We start from the raw sequence: 19833 nt of genomic DNA, 5'->3' as shown, positions 1-19833 counted from the left end.
TTTTTGTGACAAAACAAGCATATATATTTAGAAATAAAAAAAATAAAATATTCAAGTTCACATGTAGAAATGAGCTCCATTTGAAGCATTTTGAGGCAAAAAATAATAAAACAAACTACATTTTTTGTCTGGAAATGCATGTGAGCCTTCTCTAGGTAATAAATCTCTTATTGGACAGTTTTACTTTTCTATTTAATTATTATTTTTTCTTTTGAACTGGTTACCTGGAGACCAGGTGGAGGAGGCAAATAACATGGGACAGCATCTGAGGACAGATGATGAAAACGCAGTTTTCTTCCACCACCGAGAAGCTATTTGGTCGTGTGAAATGATTAATTTCACACATATACAGGTCATCCCCAAAAGCAGCAACATCTCATTCACAGGGGGCCCTCCGTCAGCAACAAAACAGGAGGCTGCAATAAAATGAGCAAACAGCAGCACGTACTGTACGTCAATAAATCTTTGGAGGTTAAACCTGAGCACTGTAGAATTTGAGCAGCTCTCTCCCTCCCTCCTCGTCAGGTAAAAGTCACTGAGTACATCAAGACTGTCAAAACCAAAAAATGGCCAACAAGCAGTTGGGGGAGTGTCCTGTGGTAGCGGGAATGTACTCTCACTGACTCTGTGTTTGCATAAGAAGGATGAAGCCTTGAATTATGGGGTTTGTGTAAATAAGGAGATGAAACTGTTTTTAGCTCACAGGCAAGAAGGAAGAGAGCTTGGATGAGAATAGTCTCTCTGTGTGCAGTGGAATTGGTCTTAAGTTGTTTACGACAGCTTTCAGCCCTCATATATTACAAGCAGTATGTTTGCTGTGAAGCTACAGTTTGTATGCCATCTGCCTTCTCTGAACTTGACCCTTCAAACAGACTTTTATTTGTAAACTGAGCTTCCTGTAACTGTTTTTATTTTCTCTCTCCTAGTGGATGATCCAGAAGCCGTACAAGGTGGCTACCTTTTTCGGGTGCATTGGGAGAGACCATTTCGGCGAGATCCTGAAGAAGAAGGCTGAAGAAGCCCATGTCGATGCCCATTACTATGAGCAAAACGAGGAACCGACTGGTACTTGTGCGGCCTGTATCACTGGAGACAATAGGTTAGCAACTTTTCAGTCACCCTTAACCAACAAACAACCCTTTATCGCAGATTTGAAAGAGTCATATTGGTTAATTTTTTTCCTCCTTAGGCAGTTGACTTCTCTGGGCTGGAAGTCATAACAGGGAATCATTGCCAAGCTCACACATCAAAAGAAAAAAGAACAGCTTGAGCTTGTTTTTTAGGTCCCCACTCAGTCTCTGCTGCCCCAGTAGGTTGTCATCCATCTATAGGCTGACAGTAGCAGTGTATTAGGGATGCCTGGGCTATCCCAGTTTTCACCTGTCAGCCTTTTCGGCTGTAAAAGGGGGCTTTAGCGTCTATGGCGACTGTCTCTAGCATCATCATCAGCACGTCTGAGCCAGCAGAGGTCAAACCGCACAGTGATATACACACACACACAAATATCACCAACAGTAAGGGCTGCAGTTCATGACAGGCCAGGTGTCGATCAATAACCCTCTTCTCTAAACACTCCTCTCCTCTGCAGCCCTTTATCTGCCGCTACTTTAGTTGTCAGTCAGTCAGCGGCTGGACCCTGACTGCCCTGGGAGCCAGCCATAGTGAATGGTCTTAGTGGGCTTGTTTGATGTGGGTTCTGACACCTGAAAAGGTCATGTGCCATGCTCAGGGAGACGAACTTTGTAATATTTCTTACAGGTGTTTAACAGACAGCTCAGGAGGCCAGAGGAAAGGTCGCCAGCAGGGCCAGATTGGAAGGGTGATGGCTTTGAAGGATTGGGAGCTAACATGCCACAGCCCCCAGGCTTTGATTAGTGCAAGTCTTCAAAGGGAGAGAAAATAAGTCTGCCTCCCACTTCTGAATTCTGAGAATTTGAGTTACAGTACATGCTAAATAATCAAATTTTAGCCATTAAGAAAAAAGTTGATTCACTTTGAGAATCTCAGAATTTCTATGATTGCAGCAATTTAAGATATATAAAACATCTGTATAATAATTTTGCTTCAGTAACTTTCAGGTAGATCAAAAGACATTATAAGCATTTTTATTTAGTAGTGCTAAGTTATCTTTTAAAACTTTCTTTCTCCTAATCGGAAACATTTGTAATTCCTAGTATATCAGTTAGAAATGCTAACAGGGTTCATAAACCAAATGAGCTTTCTGTGCTAATTAAAAATACTCAGCTGCAAAATCAAGTAATCTTCACCATAGTTAAAAGGAAGTTTCATTACAGAGAATAATGATTAGTGATTCGACTTTTAAATGATGCTATCTAACTAAGTAGTTAAGGGACAAATACACAATATTTAAACACAATTATAGTAGCAAACAAGCTATTATGTAAACATATTATGGTGAAATGATGTGTACACCCACTAATTGTTGAAATCCAAGCTTCAGTGTTGTGGCAGCTGATCCGGCTTTGCAGGCATATTAGTGCATGTGAGTCTCAGCCGTTCAATCTACAGCAGGGGAACGCTCAGCTCTTCCTCCTCTGATTAAACCATATTATTTACCTAAAAAGCTTTGATCAAAGAAAGAGTTGAGAATGAAGACATTATTACCCAGAATTTTTCAAGATGGGGAGTCCTACCAGTTACAGAGAGTTTCCATGTGAGGTTTTATATTTGATTTTTGGCCTCATTCGTTCAGACTTCTTTAGCTCACCTTTAATGACATATAGTATTTGTGTCTTTAAGTACAAATTTGCTTAGTAATGTACTTACAAATTACTTGTACTTATTCTACTTTTGCTACATTTCCAAAGTTTCCCCAACCATTATATCAGGGATATAACATCACACAACTAAACAATCAGCATCTACTCACCATTGTGCTTAAAATTGACCAAGTATCCTTGTAGATTTTGAGTGTTTTTTGAAACAGTATTTTACTCATTATTGGAAAATTATCCCACAATGAGGTTTAAAAATTTGACGTGATTTAACAACTGCTAACAGTTGCTACCTCTTACAGCATCACATTTCTTAGTCAATTCATGATTTAATAGTACAGATTTTAAGGCTGCAGAGATTTGCATGCCCTTTTTATTAAGCCTATATAAAAGTTACATGTATAAAACTCACTCTGATTAGTCAAAACAGACTAATTATGATGTAGGAAACTCTGCCCCATCAAAGCTGCAAACCTAAGGGAAAAACTGGTAGCAGAGCATGGTATTATACCTTTTATTTTTTTATATTTTTCTTTCAAATTATTTGTTGTAACTATGCAAACTAGAATGTTTGTGCATAAACCTGAACAAAAAGCATGTAAGATGATGTATAAAAATGTTAAAGAGTTATAATGGTTGATCAATCACCTGCCAGTTATTTAGTTTTTTAGTTTTTTTTTTAATGATTTGTTGAACTAAACAAACATTATAAAAAGGGCTCTTTGTAACTGTGGGCATTTCTCACCATTTTCACAAGCCAACAAACTCTTTTTATTAAGACAACGATCAGCAGATTTATCCTATCAACTACAAACATTAATATAAAATGGTTCAAACTAAGTTCTGCTTCAATCAAACATTAAAATTATTCCTTCACATCAGGAGTTAACTGAGTTTTAATAATCTGATGGTAAAAACAGTGGGATTTTCCTTAATGAGTCTGTATTCTGATTATACAGAATTGTACTTTTGCATAATGGATCTAATTACTTCCACTAATTTCCAATTTTAAGGATGAGATGAGGATGATTTGAAAGCTAAAATTCAGCTTCTATACTTGAAACTGAAATATCTTGTAGACGATGTCAGACGTCAGATTCTTGGAACTTTTTCTCTAGAGCAGCTTACAGTGGCGCATCACTTTTACCTCTTAAATGTATCATATCATCAGATCTGCTTGTCTGCTGCACTCACGTCTGTCGGACTCCCTCAATAATGACGCTCCTTTTTCCTGTCATATTTGTTCCAACCTTTGAGTCCATTACTGCAGCTCAGGTCAAATGCAGACTGTATCCTGCTGTCATATCGTAGCCTTCGTCATCACACTCTGATCAACTTAGCACACTGCTGCTCCTCTCTGACACTAACCATGGTGAGCAGCTTTTTCTTGCCATGTGAGAACAGACCCCTTCCTGTTGCAACACCCTCTTGTCATATGGTTGCTTAACAGTTTTCCCCTAAGTAGCTATGATGGTTGCTCTCATGTTGATGGGCGCTCATACAGAGAAAGAACATGAGGACGGGCTAATGAGCTATGTTAAGATAATGCCACCTGCTTCACTTTCCATCTCCCACCACTCACAACTAAAGTGGTCATTTGGTAGTGCATTTCTGTTGTTTTCCCACCCTCATTAACTACGAGCCACTTCTTCCAGGGGATATAATAATGTGAATAATTTGGAGGTGGCATTTTCGGCGGTTGATCTTAAACATCTCTCAGCTTATTTTAATCTCCCTCACTGTTGTTTTAAGATAACCTATTTTTTAAAAAGAAGGGGAAATAAAGACATCCAGAAACTTTAGTTCATCTTGGTTCAGACAATCTGAAAGAAACTATTATTATCCCGTTATATCACGAAAGAACAAAGGAAAGCCTGGGCCCTTTGCTTTTTTTTTTTTTTTTTTTTTTTTTTTAAAGAATGTTTTTGAGACAAAATTAAGATGGATGATAAGCGAGGCAGAAGATTTATGGGGTCTGTCTCGGCAGGTCCCTTGTTGCTAACCTGGCAGCGGCAAACTGCTACAAAAAGGAAAAACACCTGGACTTGGACAGCAACTGGGAGCTGGTGGAGAAAGCCAAGGTCTATTATATTGCGGTAAGTGAGACCCTGTACATTTAGAATGACTGTTCCCCAACTCTATTGCCAGAAGAGGACAAAATGTTAAGAGGCTTTATTCAGGAAATGCCACAGCATGCCTTCTGCATTGTCAATATATCCATTCATCCTTTGTCAAGTGAAATGAGCTGTGTTACCTATTGAGACAATACAGCTCCATTTTTCTAATGTTCCCCTAGTCTTTGTGCATGAAGCTGCAGCACAGTGTGAAATTGTTCTACATGTAATGCATTCATTCATTTCTTTTAACATGGAGGCAAGCCAACAGGTGCTGCCAAAGTGTGAAAATCGATTATGCTAGTTCATTCGGCTTTACCCCCCTCCTACACAATCTTCCCCTTACAGACAAAACACATGCACAGATTGAGGAGGACAGATGTGTGCTTAGACATTCACACACGCTTGAGCTGCACCACTGAGGTAATGTCTTCACTTGCAGCTTCTGGAGTAGGGTGGCTTGCTATGCTCATGTTTCACCGTTTGGGATTATGCTAAATTCCAGCAGATCAACTTTTTCTCTCATGTCAAGTCAAGATGATAGCCCTGAAATTGTGCTGCATTCCTCCTCTTTAAGCAGTTCATTATCGGTATAAATCAGCATTACAGCCCAGCCATCAACACACTCCCTGGCATACTGTCCCTAGTGAAATTCCCAGTGCTCCCTCTGATGCCTACAAGCCCTCTAAACATGAGCGTACTGTTGTGCAGTTATGACTGAGGTTTCATAATTAGCCGCCCAGTCGCAGAAACAAACACCAACCAAAGAAAAAAAAAAAAAAAAAGGAAAGAAATGCTGTTTGTGCTTGTGCCAGAAAGCAGATCACTCAGTCCATCCTCCTGAGTTTGTGTGGTCTCATTTTTAGCCTCTGCTTCGCATTAGCAAACATGGCACATCCTCTGCAAATTGGCAGTTGGGTTTTGCCCACATCCGACAGTCTTGTGCACAGGGAAAAGCTTCCGTGGGATTTGAGGGGGGATAGAAGGGCCAGAAATGGGTGTTTGTCAGTGCTTGGAATCTAAAACGCAGTGTTCACCGTCCCTCCTGGGCCTCTTTGTCAAAACAGTGGGATCATTCGCTTTATTAGAGTCCCATCCTCATCCACTTCCAAAGTACTTAGCTGGATACACTGCCACAGATATTCCCACTTAATACTATATGGTGTGTCTAGACTGGCATACACTAAGGCCTCCTCTCTCCATTAACCTTGTCAAGAGCACTTAGATGTATTTAACTAATTTACAGCCAGATTATACATTTTTTACTCTCAGTACACTAACCTTTCCCATGTATTAATGTGCTTTGTTGATTTTTATTAAAATGCTGCTGTGTGCATTAAGCAGCCATGTACACTCTGATTTGTAAATTTAATTACCAGAAAGTGCACGTGTGTATCTTCGCATGTTATTTGCTCACACATGTGTTTGTCAGAGCATGTGTGTTAAAGAGGTGATTGATGATTCCTGGCAGAGACTCTCAAGGTGCCTGCTAGGATGCAGTGTGATTGGATGAAAACAGAATTATTAGAGGAGGCTAGCAGCCAGTCTGGCTCATCCAGCAGCAGTAGCAGCAGCAGCAGCAACAGCAGCAGCAGGGCTGGTGGCAGACGCAGAGCAGGGCGGCAGCACTGCCATTTCTCACAAAGAGAGAGAATGTTGAACTCCTGCCAAATGTTTGGTGGCAGGCTGTTGCTAGGAAATCTGGGTCCTTAGGCAAATCGTTGCACAAAGACCAATAACAAAGGCGAGAGGGGGAAGAAGGAATGGCTAAATGCATTTCAGACACATCTCTCTCTATATTTTCTTTTTATTTTTTGGTTGTCGTTGAATGCCATCGCTGCTACAGTCATGTTTACAGTTATTTCTTAGCCCAACGATTGTAAACATCAGAAATGGAGGGTGATGTATTGTGCAAAGGGAGAATGAGTGACTGTAATTGGTTGGGGTGATGTTGGCCATGTTGGCCCAGTTAGCCTCCTCTCCCTTTTCCTTTCTGTCCCCCGCCTCCTTTTGGCCTTCTACGGTCACCCCCCGTCCTCCTCATCCTCCTCTTCCTCCTCCTTATTCTCTCTTTTTGCTGTCTTCTTTGCCTCTCTCCCTTTTCTCCCTCTCTAGTCTCTCAGACACACATACATTTGCAGTTAAACACACAGCATGCATGCACACATTCTGCAGCATACCACTGGCTTGTTTTTCTTACCACTGAGCGCTTTGCCCTGTAATTTGATCTCCACTGCTTGATGCATCCTCCATGATGCCACTTTGAATTAACCTATGTCTCCATAACTCTCCTTGGCCTCTGCTAATAAAATTGACTCTACTAACTTATGCCATTTATATTCAGGAGGGACAGGGGGAAAAAAAATAGGTACTTGGTCCATCTCATGGTCATACACAGTGTAACTAACAGAAATTGAGAAGAGAGGAGAAGAACAAGACAATTGACTGTGAAAAGGCCTGTTAATGACTGGGCACAGATGGTCAGAAATAACCCAAGGATAGACGGAGGAGACACTCGCCTCTGCCAACTGGCTTGGTACACAAAATTCACCCAATGAGACTCAAGCTACAGAGCTGTTAGGTCACAAATTGGATCACAGCTGTTTATTTGCACCCTGTGCTAAGAGCACAATCCCTGTTAGCTTGCAAGAGGTTAGCCACGCCCGAGGAAAACGAGCTAGCCCACCTTTTTTTATTTCATGTTTTTAAACAGCACAGCAAGTTGAACCGATATGCCTCACACTGTTAACACTGGCACACTGTATATAGCATTAATTGGCAGTTGTATTCTTGCCCTCACTGCAGGGAAAAGCTGAGTTCAGCTTCAGTCACTGTAGCATAATATGCAAGGAAAAAAGAGGCAAAAAGGAAGGCAAAAGCAGAAAAAAAGCGCAGCACTGGCACCACAAGCAGAACGCCAGCCTGCTTACACCCCAGAGTGACACACACACACACACATTGTTACTCCACCCTACCAGCCCCCTTCAGTTTGCAGCCAAAAAAGCAAAAGGAAAGGTTTTCCTCTCACACACACACACACATCTGACACCTCATCAGCCAGCTGAAGGGCTGATTAGCACAGAGGTGGCTGCGGCTGCATCTCTGTCCAACTCAGGACCACACTGTCCTCATGTTGACCTTGAGCTTCTTTCTCTTTTCTGTGTTCCTCTCTTTTTATTCTCCATTTCACTTCTGTTCTCCCATCTCTCCTTCCTAACTCTCCCTCTCGTGTCTTTCCCCTCTGTACTGCACCAATCTGCACTGCCCCTGTCCTTCCACATAGCCAGAGAGGGATCACGAGGCAAAATGCAAGCATGGGAGAGAAAGAGGGAGGGTGGAGGTGGTGGTGGTGAGGGGGTAGAAAAAAAAACTGGCAGGCTCCCCCTTTGTCTGCAGGCGATCAGTTACAGTCTTGGTTGCCGATGAAATTTAATCCCCACCGCATTTACATGCCAAGTTTGACTTCTGGCAAGCCTTATTAAATAGATTTGTAAATCATTTCATCTTGATTAGAATCTGTTCTCAAGGGGATCACCATTTTTATTTATTTTATTTTTTTGCCATGCTTGTGTTTTTGTTATGTGTACAATCTGTGCCCACTGGTGTTAAGATTTGAAAGTCGACCCCTTTTTTCGATGCAACTGAGTGTAAGCAGTAGGTTTTAAGGGACAAAGAGCAATGCATGCCAAGTCCCGTCTGTCACCGGCCAAGCCACTGTGTCAGCATGTCTCTCATCTCTAGAGGTCATGTCGGTGGCCGGGCAACTGTTCTGATGTGCCTTCTCTTTATTAGGCTGACACCACAGTGTCTTTAGCATGGAACAATGTCATTTCAAATTGCGCCTAATCAGATGGCATTTTGTAATTGCCAGCAAACATCTTATGAATATGAATTTATAATTGTTCAATTACAAGTCAACTGCATCATATTCATTGGCTTATTTATTTTTTCTCCCACTGGCCGGGACCAATTATAGGATTTCAATCTTGAGGCAATCAAGTGATAAGGGTGAAGCGTTTAGTGTTTGCTGTCACTATATAATTCTCTCATATGTTAAACATGCATCTGGGAGGGATGTATTTGTCAGAAGGCTGTGCGTGGAGGTGCACCTGCCTAATTGAGTGATAATGAGCTGTCAGGAGTGCAGGCTTGGTGATTGGCTCTTGGCGGGGCGTCCTGTGCCAGTGGGTTGTATGGGCTGGCCCCAGCCCTACTGCAGGTTCAGCCAGCTCCACAGCCCTGCAGGCCTGAGTGGGCGGGGTGTGGTAAATTAGGGTGGAGAGGCCAAAGACGCTGGCTGTGGAGCCATCCTGTGGCTTTCACTCAACTGTGGGATTTATTTAGGTTGTTTACAATTATTTATACTCACGATTTGGTTTTAGTCCTTCATGTATAAATTGGAAGATGATTTTAGATGTTTTCAGAAAAAGTGGAAATTTTACACTTATTACCCAAAGCAAAATGTCCTTTGGTTTATTTCTGTTAAACACAAATACAACTATGTAGAAAAACCTAGCGTTTACACAAGTGCTTTTTCTGTCATATTTAAAATGTGTTTTCCAAACCTGTTTGCAAATTTTCTCTTTCAAATTAAGACAAAACCTTTATTTGCAATCACAACAGTTAGTATTATTGCCAGCATTATTTCTTGCATGTCTCCACTGGGATTTTGGACCACTCCTTTTTCAAACGTGTCCAGGATTTTAAGGTTCAAAGGCTTGCTTATCATCACTCCTGGACTTGTTCTCGCCACAGATTCTTATAAACACAACCAGTCACACACCCAAGTTTATCACAAAAAATTAAGCACACACACACCTACTCATACCCTCACACACAAACTTAATGGACTTAAAGCACCACTGCACACCCCTCGATCCCACTCTATCACAAGCTGCCTGACAGTATAAACAAACATATGTCTTGGCACTGACGAAGTAGGTAACAGTAACCTAGGGGTCTATCCACATCTAGAGTCACACCCACCCATGCCTACAGAGGTCGTCACACTGGGAACCACCCATATCAAGGCAGATCAGGTCCACATCTCAACCGTAGGGCTGCAATGCCCTGACTACCTAGACAAGGACAATCACCATGGCAACGACCACGCTGCCAGAGCAGGCATAGGTCCTGATGTGGAGGACCCCCGTTAAGGAAAAGACTGGAGTGAAAAAAACAAAACAAAACAAAAAACTAAGATCAAATTAATCTAAAAACAGCAGCAACAAATAATATATATATATATATACATTAAAGAGTTCATATAAACAATATACTTTGTTAAAATAGATCAATAATAAATGAGGAATTTAAAAAGGTATATAAACAGGTACGTTTTAAAATGAAAAATTAAATAAGTAAGTTAATAAATAAAATAAATAAATCCAAAATAACTAAGTAAAAGGGGAGAATTGATTAATTTTAAAGTATATTTACTTAATGTATTTATTTATTTTAATAAATAAATACATAAACATTTACATAAACATACTTGTTTATGTAGACTTTACGTTTTACTGCTAATTCTATGTTTGTATGTGCTGTTAAGTATTCATTTGTGTTTGAAAAGTGCTTTACAGGCAGTGATTATTTCCCCTTGTGAGAGGAGACAGATTTTTCTCATTTTTGGACTTCGTTCACATTGTATGAGGACAGATATGACTGTTAGAAAACCTTTAGAAAGTAAATTTTGCATAATATGGGACCTTTAAAACAAAAAACAATGCAGAACATCAAGTATCGGGTTGTGTGAAGTACTTAACTGCAACTGACAGTTGTCAGTCTTGTCACAGTTTTAATAAAAGAAAAAAACATTCAGTATCTCTTTTAACTGTTTTAGATGGCAAAACATTTCCTCCCATAACTTTCATAACCATCTTCTAAAAAGACAAAAGGAATATCTCTTTAAGATCCAGTATCCATAGCATGATCCAACTTGCATCCATTTTATAGATGATTAAAAGTTTTTTAATTCAACAGTCTCAATGTATTGCTCACTATAAGGGAAAATAGCTCATGTCTGTTTTATAGGTTTTGTAGTAAGTCATTGTTAGAAATGTCCAAATACATAAGATACATACATAAGAGCTTAAACTACAAAATATTGTCTGGAAAATATATTTAAACATGACATGTCAAAACAGTAATTATGCCTATATAACATTATAAAGACAAATATGTGATACCAGCCTCCCTTATTTTTGCTTTCATTTATTTATTCAGCTTCAGTGTAAACACAATGACCTTTAGAAGTGCAAATATGTTTGGGATTGTTTACAAAAAGAAAGTTTACATAATGTCAGAGTTCAGCTCATTTAGTTTATGTGGAAAAGAGGTTCTCATCGTGCTGAATAGCATCTGTTTTGGTTCCGATTTGTCTTTTTTTTTGTGATAAATTTATCTCTTTTTTTGTGTCAGAGTAGTGTGTGGAAGAACAAAGTTGGCAGGGCTGAGCTGGATTTATTTTGGGAGGCTTTATTTACAATTAATAATTGGAACATTTTTTGGACTCTGGTTGGTTTCCAGGCTGTAGCCCATATTGCTTTACCAGCATGCTGTGTCTTTTTCCTTCTACACCCACATTACCTTGTAAAAGCAGTTTTTCTTCTGCAGCAGGGAAAACACCATGTCCTTTCACCCCAGATTACTGTGTGCATCTGCTCCACCAGCTACAACTCTGTTTTCTGCCGGATGAAATAGTTCGCACTTAATGATATTTCTGCTTGCCACCACCTTGTCCCCTCGCTCCCGCTGCTTCAAAGCCCCCCGGCATATCTGTGCTTTTTTATTCATGAGACCAAGTTGTAAAGCATTGAATAATGTTTCCTTGCTACACTGGCATGTTGTGGCCATTTGTGTGAATTCCACATCTTAATTGAATAGCTTGAGTAATTATTTGTCAAGTAATGCTGGGCAGGAAATAAATAGCCACTTTGCGGCTGTGAATTGCGCCTGATAGCCATGTGTTGATACTCTCACCAGGGAGGGTAAAAACCTGCTCTACTGGCTAAGTATCTGATTAAGATTCACATGATGGAACTGCAGACGCTTTAGGATAGCGTGTCTCCTGGGCAAAGATGGTGAGTAGAGTTAAGTGTCAGACAGTATTACATGATCACACTGGAGCATAAAGCTTTGACTTAATAAATATTGTTGAAATATTCTCACCGCAAACCATCCGAAGCACTCGGGTCAGCTTGCCAGATTGTTAAAGCTGCCCAGGAACAACCAGCACAGATGTACTTTTCTGTATGGCTGATGCTGGACAGTGCTCTTTGAGAATGGTGTTGTTTTGCAAGGTTTCATGTTTCCCTTTATTCTCTTGTAATTTGTTTATGCTCTGTTTTAAGCCAGCGCATACCTTCCTTCTGCCAGTTTGGCCTTGGTCCATTGTCAACAGCCAGTATTTTTTACTCTTCCTGTTTAAAGGAGAATAATGACTTATTCTTTTTAAAGTTATAATCTTTAGGATTTACAACATTTTGCACTTAATTTTAGTTATTGTGATAGACATGTTTTTAAGCAATAATCAATCACTGAATTTTTATTCTATACTCATGTCTCTGTTTACTTGTTTGTAATACTACTAGCAGACTCTTGAGCCAGGAGGATGCACTGTCCAGGATTTCCTGGACATTATACCATTTTTAATAATCAAACCAGAAGACAGTATTTCTCATTACCCTCATTACCTGAGTGTTTCTTAAATTAGTTTGAGCTGAGAAAAAGCAGCAGGTGTTTTGTCAGTGTATCAGCCTGTTTCATGCTGTGGTAGATTGTTTTCCTCTCCAGTTGGTGGGATTTTCAGATTTGTCTCTGTTGCAGTTTATCTTCTACCCATTCATGAATTTACAATGGTTAAAAAAAAGGATCAATTAGTTAAATTTGATGTCATGTGAAGGATTATTTCTTGGCTGGACACAGATATAGCTGAGCTTGTACCGATTATCTGTCATACATTGATAAAACCTGGTCATTGCTCTTGGTTTGGGTGCCATATCTGCAGAAAGGCCTGCATTTATAGATGATGTGCCCACTGTCAGACATTGCTGTGGCTTACCATGGTTGGCAAGGACTGTGAGACGGCTAAACACATACACAGAGATTACACCCAGTAACTACTGTTTAGGCGCGCCATCAAAGAGGTTTCATATTATACTAAGTGGACTAACATTAGCTAAGCAAAGGTATACTATTAGATTGAGCTAATGAAACAGTTTGGGTATAACTGAATAAAGTAGATACAACTGAGATTTTCCCCTTGCTATTGCAACTGGATTAACTACTGATTTGTCACAGTTTTCAGCATTTTTTTAATGAATTTAACTTATGTCAAATTTGTCTTACTTTTTTAATAAATAAGAAAGCAGCTGTTGTCCAATACTGTTGCTGTTTTTGGATACTCAACATAGTTTTAGATACAGCTATCAAAACATATACATATAACTCAATTGTAGAATTAAAATATGCACATTTGAATTGGACTCTTCAGTGCAAACAAATGGTAGGACACTGTCCTGCAGATCTGCAGGCTGAGCCATAGTCCTTCACGTATCCCCCTCATACTTGTTTTTTTTTTTTTTTTTTTTAATTATTATTTGTATTACCCAATCAATATTTAAAGTACTGATTAGTGAACCTAAGATTTTCTGGTTGTTTAATGTTGTTCATATTAGAAAAGAGCCAGTCAAATTGTTTTCGTCACTTTTCCCTTTTTTTCTGGACTATCAGTCTTTTTCTTTACATTCAGTGGCCCTATGTGTGAAGTATAATTCTAAATCTTCATCAGATTCCAAGGAAAAAGTCTGAGGATTTTAACAAAAGAACATTTTGGCAATTTTATAAAGCTGATGCTGCATACAGCCCTTCCCTCCCTCCCTGCTTTTCCAAATTTTATTTTTGGAAACAGTTAGTATACACAGCAATAGTACAAATTCCTTTGTGTCTGATATTTACTATTTTACTTGCTTCTGCATGAGTACATGCAGAGGGAAAGTCTTCATTTTTCATACATGGTCCCACTCAAACATAGGCTACTACTCTGACCTTATCTATTGTTTCTCAAGTGTATATTGTAAGCAGCTTTGGAGGCTTTATAGAGACTTAGCCGGCAGGGCTGCCGTTGCTCTGGTGGAACATTTAGACCTCTGGCAAGTGTCAGATTTTCAACTGCACATCAAATCTCTTAACCCAGTTCTTCCCCATCTCCCTTTCAACTCTCTGTCTTTCTTTCTCTTTCTCTTCCTCTTTCCTTTTCCCTCTCTTTCTGCCATGCTAACAAGCTGGCTGTGATTTATTTTTCATGTGTGGTATTGGTAGCCTCCGCCATTACCCCCCTCCCTTTTACTCACCCCCCTTTTTTTTAATTCTCCAGCCTTTAAATTATTGTGCCAGTGGTTAGCCTGGTGCCCAGTCCCTGAGGGGGCAGAGTGGAAATGCAGCCAGAGCAGCTGCACATCACCCCAACTGGGCAAAGTCCTCCAGACGCACTGTCACGGGGAGGCCAGAGACGCTTTGATTAGCATGTCTGTCATTATTGGCCAGCTTGAATGTCATGCACCTCGAGCCCAGTTGTCTAATGCTTTGGCTGGCCAATGAGGCCACTCCACGCAATTACTGATAGGGCCGCTTGTTCCAGTCTGAAGCCAGAGAGAGCACCAAAGTGCCAAATGATTGTCTTCAGTAAATAAAAAGCAGACATCTTCCTTTTTGATGCTCTGCATGTGCGTGCTTTATTTCAGATGCTGTGGCGCAATCACAGTTGAAAGCATTTTGCGCTCCCAACATAAGAAGGGGATGGGGGGGAGGGACCAATCAAAACAATAACTGTGGTTCCTTTTGACAAAGCCCTTGGCTCGCAGTTGTCAGAAGATGTAAGCTGACTCATCCACACAAGAAGGGCATGTATCCCTGGGAGCGAGGGGCAAAAAGCTATGATGAATCCTCCCCTCTGTGCTTGCCTCTTTCCACTGAGCTTGCATGGATTAATTACAAGACTAGTAGCTAGTTTAGTCCCATTATTTATTTTTTCTTATAAATAATTTCACTCTTCTTTTCTGCCTCTATTTTATTCTGCTCAGGACTTTCAGCTTCACCCTGTGGAATAAGAACACATTGATTATTTTCCATCTAGCAAATATCCCACCAACTGAGGAATAACATACCTTCCCCCTAATTGGTTTGTTTATCTTGAGCAACAGACTCTGGGTTTGTTTGGACTCTGGCTGGCATCCACACACTGCATCGCTCCTCAGCATGATTACTCACCTTGGGAGGAGGCTGCTGTGGCAAGGTTGATGTTCCCCACATAGACATCAGGCTGTCATTCTCCCCACTTATGTGACATCATTTGCCAAGACAGATTTGTTACAGGAGGAATAAATTCAGGCCTAAAAAGGGATTGATTTAAGGACAGGCTGCAAGTGGAAAAAAGGCGACAGGAGGGATGGGGGCTTCGAGACACATTTCACCACTCAGAGGGCTCGGGCCAGATCCAAACAAGCTGCCAACAGAAAGATGGATTCTGGCTTCATGTATAATTGATAAACTGTATGTTCTAGGTGTCAGCTTTAAAGAGAGAGCTAGGACTATATCAGGAAGCTATTTTTCCTCTCTGAGGCGAGCATCATTTTTATTTTGTCCTCCCCCGTTCTCTGGCTTATCTTCTCAGTTCAGAAAGCCCCGTTGAAAATTATCGTTTTCTTTGAAGGCGACATTTAGGAAGTGCAGCATTAAAAGCACATCCTGTTCCTGTGCCTATTAGGAGAGCCAGTATAGGGCAGATAGCCATCTGCAAAGTTGACTGAACATCCTGAGTTATCAGGATTAGCCATCTCACTCTTGACACCTAGCACATTAATATTAGCTATGGGAGAGTCTATCCTGCTGAAAGCAGCATAAAAGGATTAATGCAGCTCTTATCCTTTTGGAAATAATGCCCTTTATTGAGCGGATCTGACACTGTAGAGGCTAATGATGACATTGAATGGAGCCAGAATAAGTAATGGTGCATCATCCCATGTCATGCAGCCAGAACAGTCGCTATTTGCATTCCAACGGCTCAGACTGTATTGATTGTGCTGAAGGCTTTCGGTTGTTTTTCCTCTTCAGCTGTGAGAGGGTGTTACTCAATCATCAGTGTCCTGTAGATAATGACAGTCCTCTCCCTGTGGGCCCAATGACATGTTTCGTTCACTATCGTACTGTATGTCACGATTTCACCTCTGAGCACTTTGAGCTGCAGCAATTACTGTACACGGAACACAATATGCCAGCATGTCACCCTCTCTGTCTTTGACACAGAGTCTGTGGGGTTAATGTGGCTATGCACACTCACTTTGATGGAGATACATTTTTATCCTGCCATTCAAACTGTGTGATTTTTTTTTATTTTTTTGTACATTTTGTCCCACAAAGGCTCAAGTGAACCAAGGGAGGGTGAAATACCAACTTTATACCCTGTCATTTCCTTTAGGCACAATAGCTGTGGGAAACAGTATCCAATTGTGTGTGTTTTAAATAGGACTTGAAATGGAAAAAATGGCATGATTCATATTATTTCTTAATACCCCCCTGTGCACTTGACTCAAAATGATACTGGATGTAAACAGGAAATGTGCCTGGCTGCCTCCAGCCACATAGTGAGAATTTGAAATGATTGTGATTCAGGGCGAGCGAGTCTCCTTGAACCCCTCACATGATTTCATTATAAAGAGGTTAAACAGCTGTAATAATAAATCTGTCAAATTTTTAATACAATGTGCCATTTTGTCCTGGGCATTATCACACTGAGGGGCAGACAAGTGGCCATCAGGGCCACCTGAGAACATTCGCTGTGTTCTTTCTGCTAAATTGCTGCTTCCCCTTGGTGTTATATATATTCGTCACTGACAAGTTAGTAACCTTATCACTCAAAACTGCTTTCTTTTCCCTCCCAAGGATCAGTGTTGATATGTTTTAAGTGCACTCCCCTTTGGTGGGTTTAATGGGAATAATGCATGCTCATTTCAGCAATGCCTCCCTGTTTCTTGTTGAGCTGATAAAACCCCAATTATCGAGGCAAATCCTGGTGTCTGATTTGCATTACTGACTCTTGTTTCACCACACGGAGCGGAAATGTACATGATTGAGGTCTTGAGATGTTGGCTTGCCTTTCCAGAGACTCACATGGCTTGTGTGTGAGCGTGTGTTGATGTGCCTGTGTGGAGACATAGGAGATGGACAAATTAGATTAGATACAGTAGAAGCTGCGCATCCTAGGCTGTTTGTGTGCAGAATGTGATTTAGTTGTGAGGTTTGAGCCCACTCTAGGCTCTTGTGATGGGTGAGGGGACAGACTGACAGTGACAGTGGGGTGGTAATGCCTCTGAATGAGGAGGAATGGCCCCTGTAAGACTCCCCCTCCCTGCAACTGAACACAGCAGCCCTGTCTAAATACACTGCAAAATGAAATCTTCTCCACACCTTTTTTTTTTTTCTTTTCAAAGAACTAGAAACTATGGCTATTTATAGCTTTACCTATATAAGAAAAAATGGTTAAAATATGTAAAGAAATCCAGGCTTTGGTTTTATTATGTACCTGTATCAGCAGCTTTAGTTATCCCACCAATGATGTTGGATGCCAATACGTCTGTGGAGGTAAAAAGATTGGAAGGTTGGATCACATCCACACATTTTTGACTCAGATTAATAAAAGATAAGCACAACAAATGCCAGCCTCTGCAAAAGCAATTAAAGCAACAAGTCATCCAACTGAAACAGCCATGTAAGCAGTTTGTAATACCCTAAATACAACCCATGAAAATATACCGCCCCTAAGAATGACATGAGAGAAACACGACTCACATAGGTGTTTCCACATCGGCGCAGATGCCATTTCCAAGATTCTTCTCTTAGACACAGAATCTTTATAAGGAGGCAATCGGGGATTGAATGGGACGTCTGTGAGTCATTTATCCGTTTTCAAACATGAGATGTGCGATTAAGAAAACTTTTTTTTTCCCTTTCTGAATAACATTTACTTAGTAACATGACGACAGTTTACTCAAACATACATAAATAATAATATTCCTACAGTGTGACTATCACTTTTAATGATGCCATTTTGCTGGTTGCTGTGGTTTCATTTGAACATAACATGCTACAATCAAATTTTTGTAGCCTTATGGTTGGGTTTAATGAGTAACTGAAATATTTGGTTAGTGTTTGAAAACAGTCAAAGTTGTATTATTTTAATTATTATTATTATAATACTTTCAAGAACCCCATTTTTCAACTTGCACATGCACATGCAGTTGCTACCACCACCACTAGAGGTCGCATCCTGTTTGGCTGCATGAGCCCATGGCACATGGGATCGTTTTGGGAAGAAGGACAGTCTTGATCAAAAATGTCGACATATTGTTATTACTGCAGTTAAAAATGAAATGCCAGGTTTGTTTTCACGCAATCACACACCTGGTTGTCTTGGCCTCCGTGCCCCTTTTTTCACATCTGAAACTAAAACATCATGTCTAGAACTTTGGCTGGGGAGCGCTGCAGCTCATGAAAAATGCATTCGCTCAGCTCTTTTTCTAACTCTTTGCCTCTGATACTCTTGTCATATCATATCCATGTCATGTCAGTGTGCGTATTAATTATGTAGCAGGCACAGTTGAGGAGACAATATTGATGCATGTGAACTAGACATTTCATGCATGTTCCTCACTAATCATTGGGATATATAAACAAGACATAATCAAGGAAGAGATGTTTAATCTTGTGGGTAAATAACTTTTAGTCTGTGTTCATTTTTTCTATCTGCTTCTCCCTTGGGGTTCATTTTATTTTTAGCATTTTATTCAGTTCAACAGTTGTGGTCCATTTTTCCGGTTCAACTAAAGTGTTCGACCTGGTCATCCCACATGGGATTTGGCCTTTCTTTTAGCTTGCCAGCTTGCAATCTCGCAACATACCTCAGACAAATGGCACCCAGCAGCACCTTTGGAGGTGTCCCAAATTGCAAAGGTAATTTATTTCTTTGCGTGCAGAATTATACTTCAGTAAGAGGTCATATTGTAATATGAAATTGCTCAGCAGCTGCACACATGCCAGATCCTGCTGGGGTTTTGTGTTTGTGTTTTTATTAGTTCTCTCTGTGCAGTATTCATATGGAACTGTGATAGCACTTGAACATATTCCCTTGCCAAAATGAGTATCAGGAGGGAGCACAGTTCTGGATGGTTCCTCTTGAAATGCAGCTGTTTCCCTCTGGTCATCTTTCTTCTTTCTGTAACAAATGGTCTCGTAGGATTAAAGCCACAACAAACACTTTAGAGATATTGATCTTCTTCCAAGATGTTAAATGAAAGCTTGCATTTATAAGAAAAAACAAATACGTAACTTTTGTTATATTTAGATAGATTTATGTGTTCTTTGTGTATGTCATATCATTGGAGGAATGCTTAAAATTGGTAACCCTGTTGTTGCCTACAACTGAGCCATTGGTGTTTTGTAATGTTAGAATCAGTGTTTTACAGCGTGGTGATTGCTGCGGTTTGGCAGGAATAATTGAAAGTTCAAAGTGTCGATCTGCAAGTGTAGCCTGGGGATAGGTTTCTGGAGAATCTGACACTTCAGACGTATTATGAAGCTATCGCGTCTAATTTGCACAGGCCTCTTTTGTAATTTACCCCCAATTCAGAGGAACAGTCTCTTGCTCTGCAACACAATGCACACTTGGCTTGCATTGTTCACGCTCATTGGAAGAGACACAGAGTGAATGACTCTTGGAGCACAAATAATATGCAGCAGTGTTCCTGTCATATTTGTTGCTGTGTAATGGTTCCTGATTTGCAGTTTCCTGCAGCGCCTATTCAGTTTGGTGCAGAGCGCACTGCACAGCACTGATTTCAGCAACTGTTTTTCCTGTGCATCCAGTCCAAGCAAGTTGTTTACAACTCACTGCTGAAGCAACCGCTTGACAGATAAAGGACCTCAAAACA

At 40.4% G+C, this 19833-nt stretch overlaps 1 protein-coding gene across 2 annotated transcripts in view; it reads left to right on the top strand.

Moving 5' to 3' along the window:
• Positions 1–19833, top strand: part of LOC121632071 (adenosine kinase-like) — a 120942-nt gene that overhangs the window by 46655 nt on the left and 54454 nt on the right. For both annotated transcript variants that reach the window (XM_041973240.1, XM_041973241.1), the window contains exons 5-6: positions 927–1099; positions 4723–4831. In XM_041973240.1, coding sequence (XP_041829174.1) covers positions 927–1099; positions 4723–4831 — 282 coding nt within the window. The remainder of the gene's footprint in view (positions 1–926; positions 1100–4722; positions 4832–19833) is intronic.

The sequence above is a fragment of the Melanotaenia boesemani genome, chromosome 21, assembly GCF_017639745.1.
Source record: "Melanotaenia boesemani isolate fMelBoe1 chromosome 21, fMelBoe1.pri, whole genome shotgun sequence".
Lineage (NCBI taxonomy): Eukaryota > Metazoa > Chordata > Actinopteri > Atheriniformes > Melanotaeniidae > Melanotaenia > Melanotaenia boesemani.
This window is presented reverse-complemented; position numbering and strand designations above follow the sequence as displayed.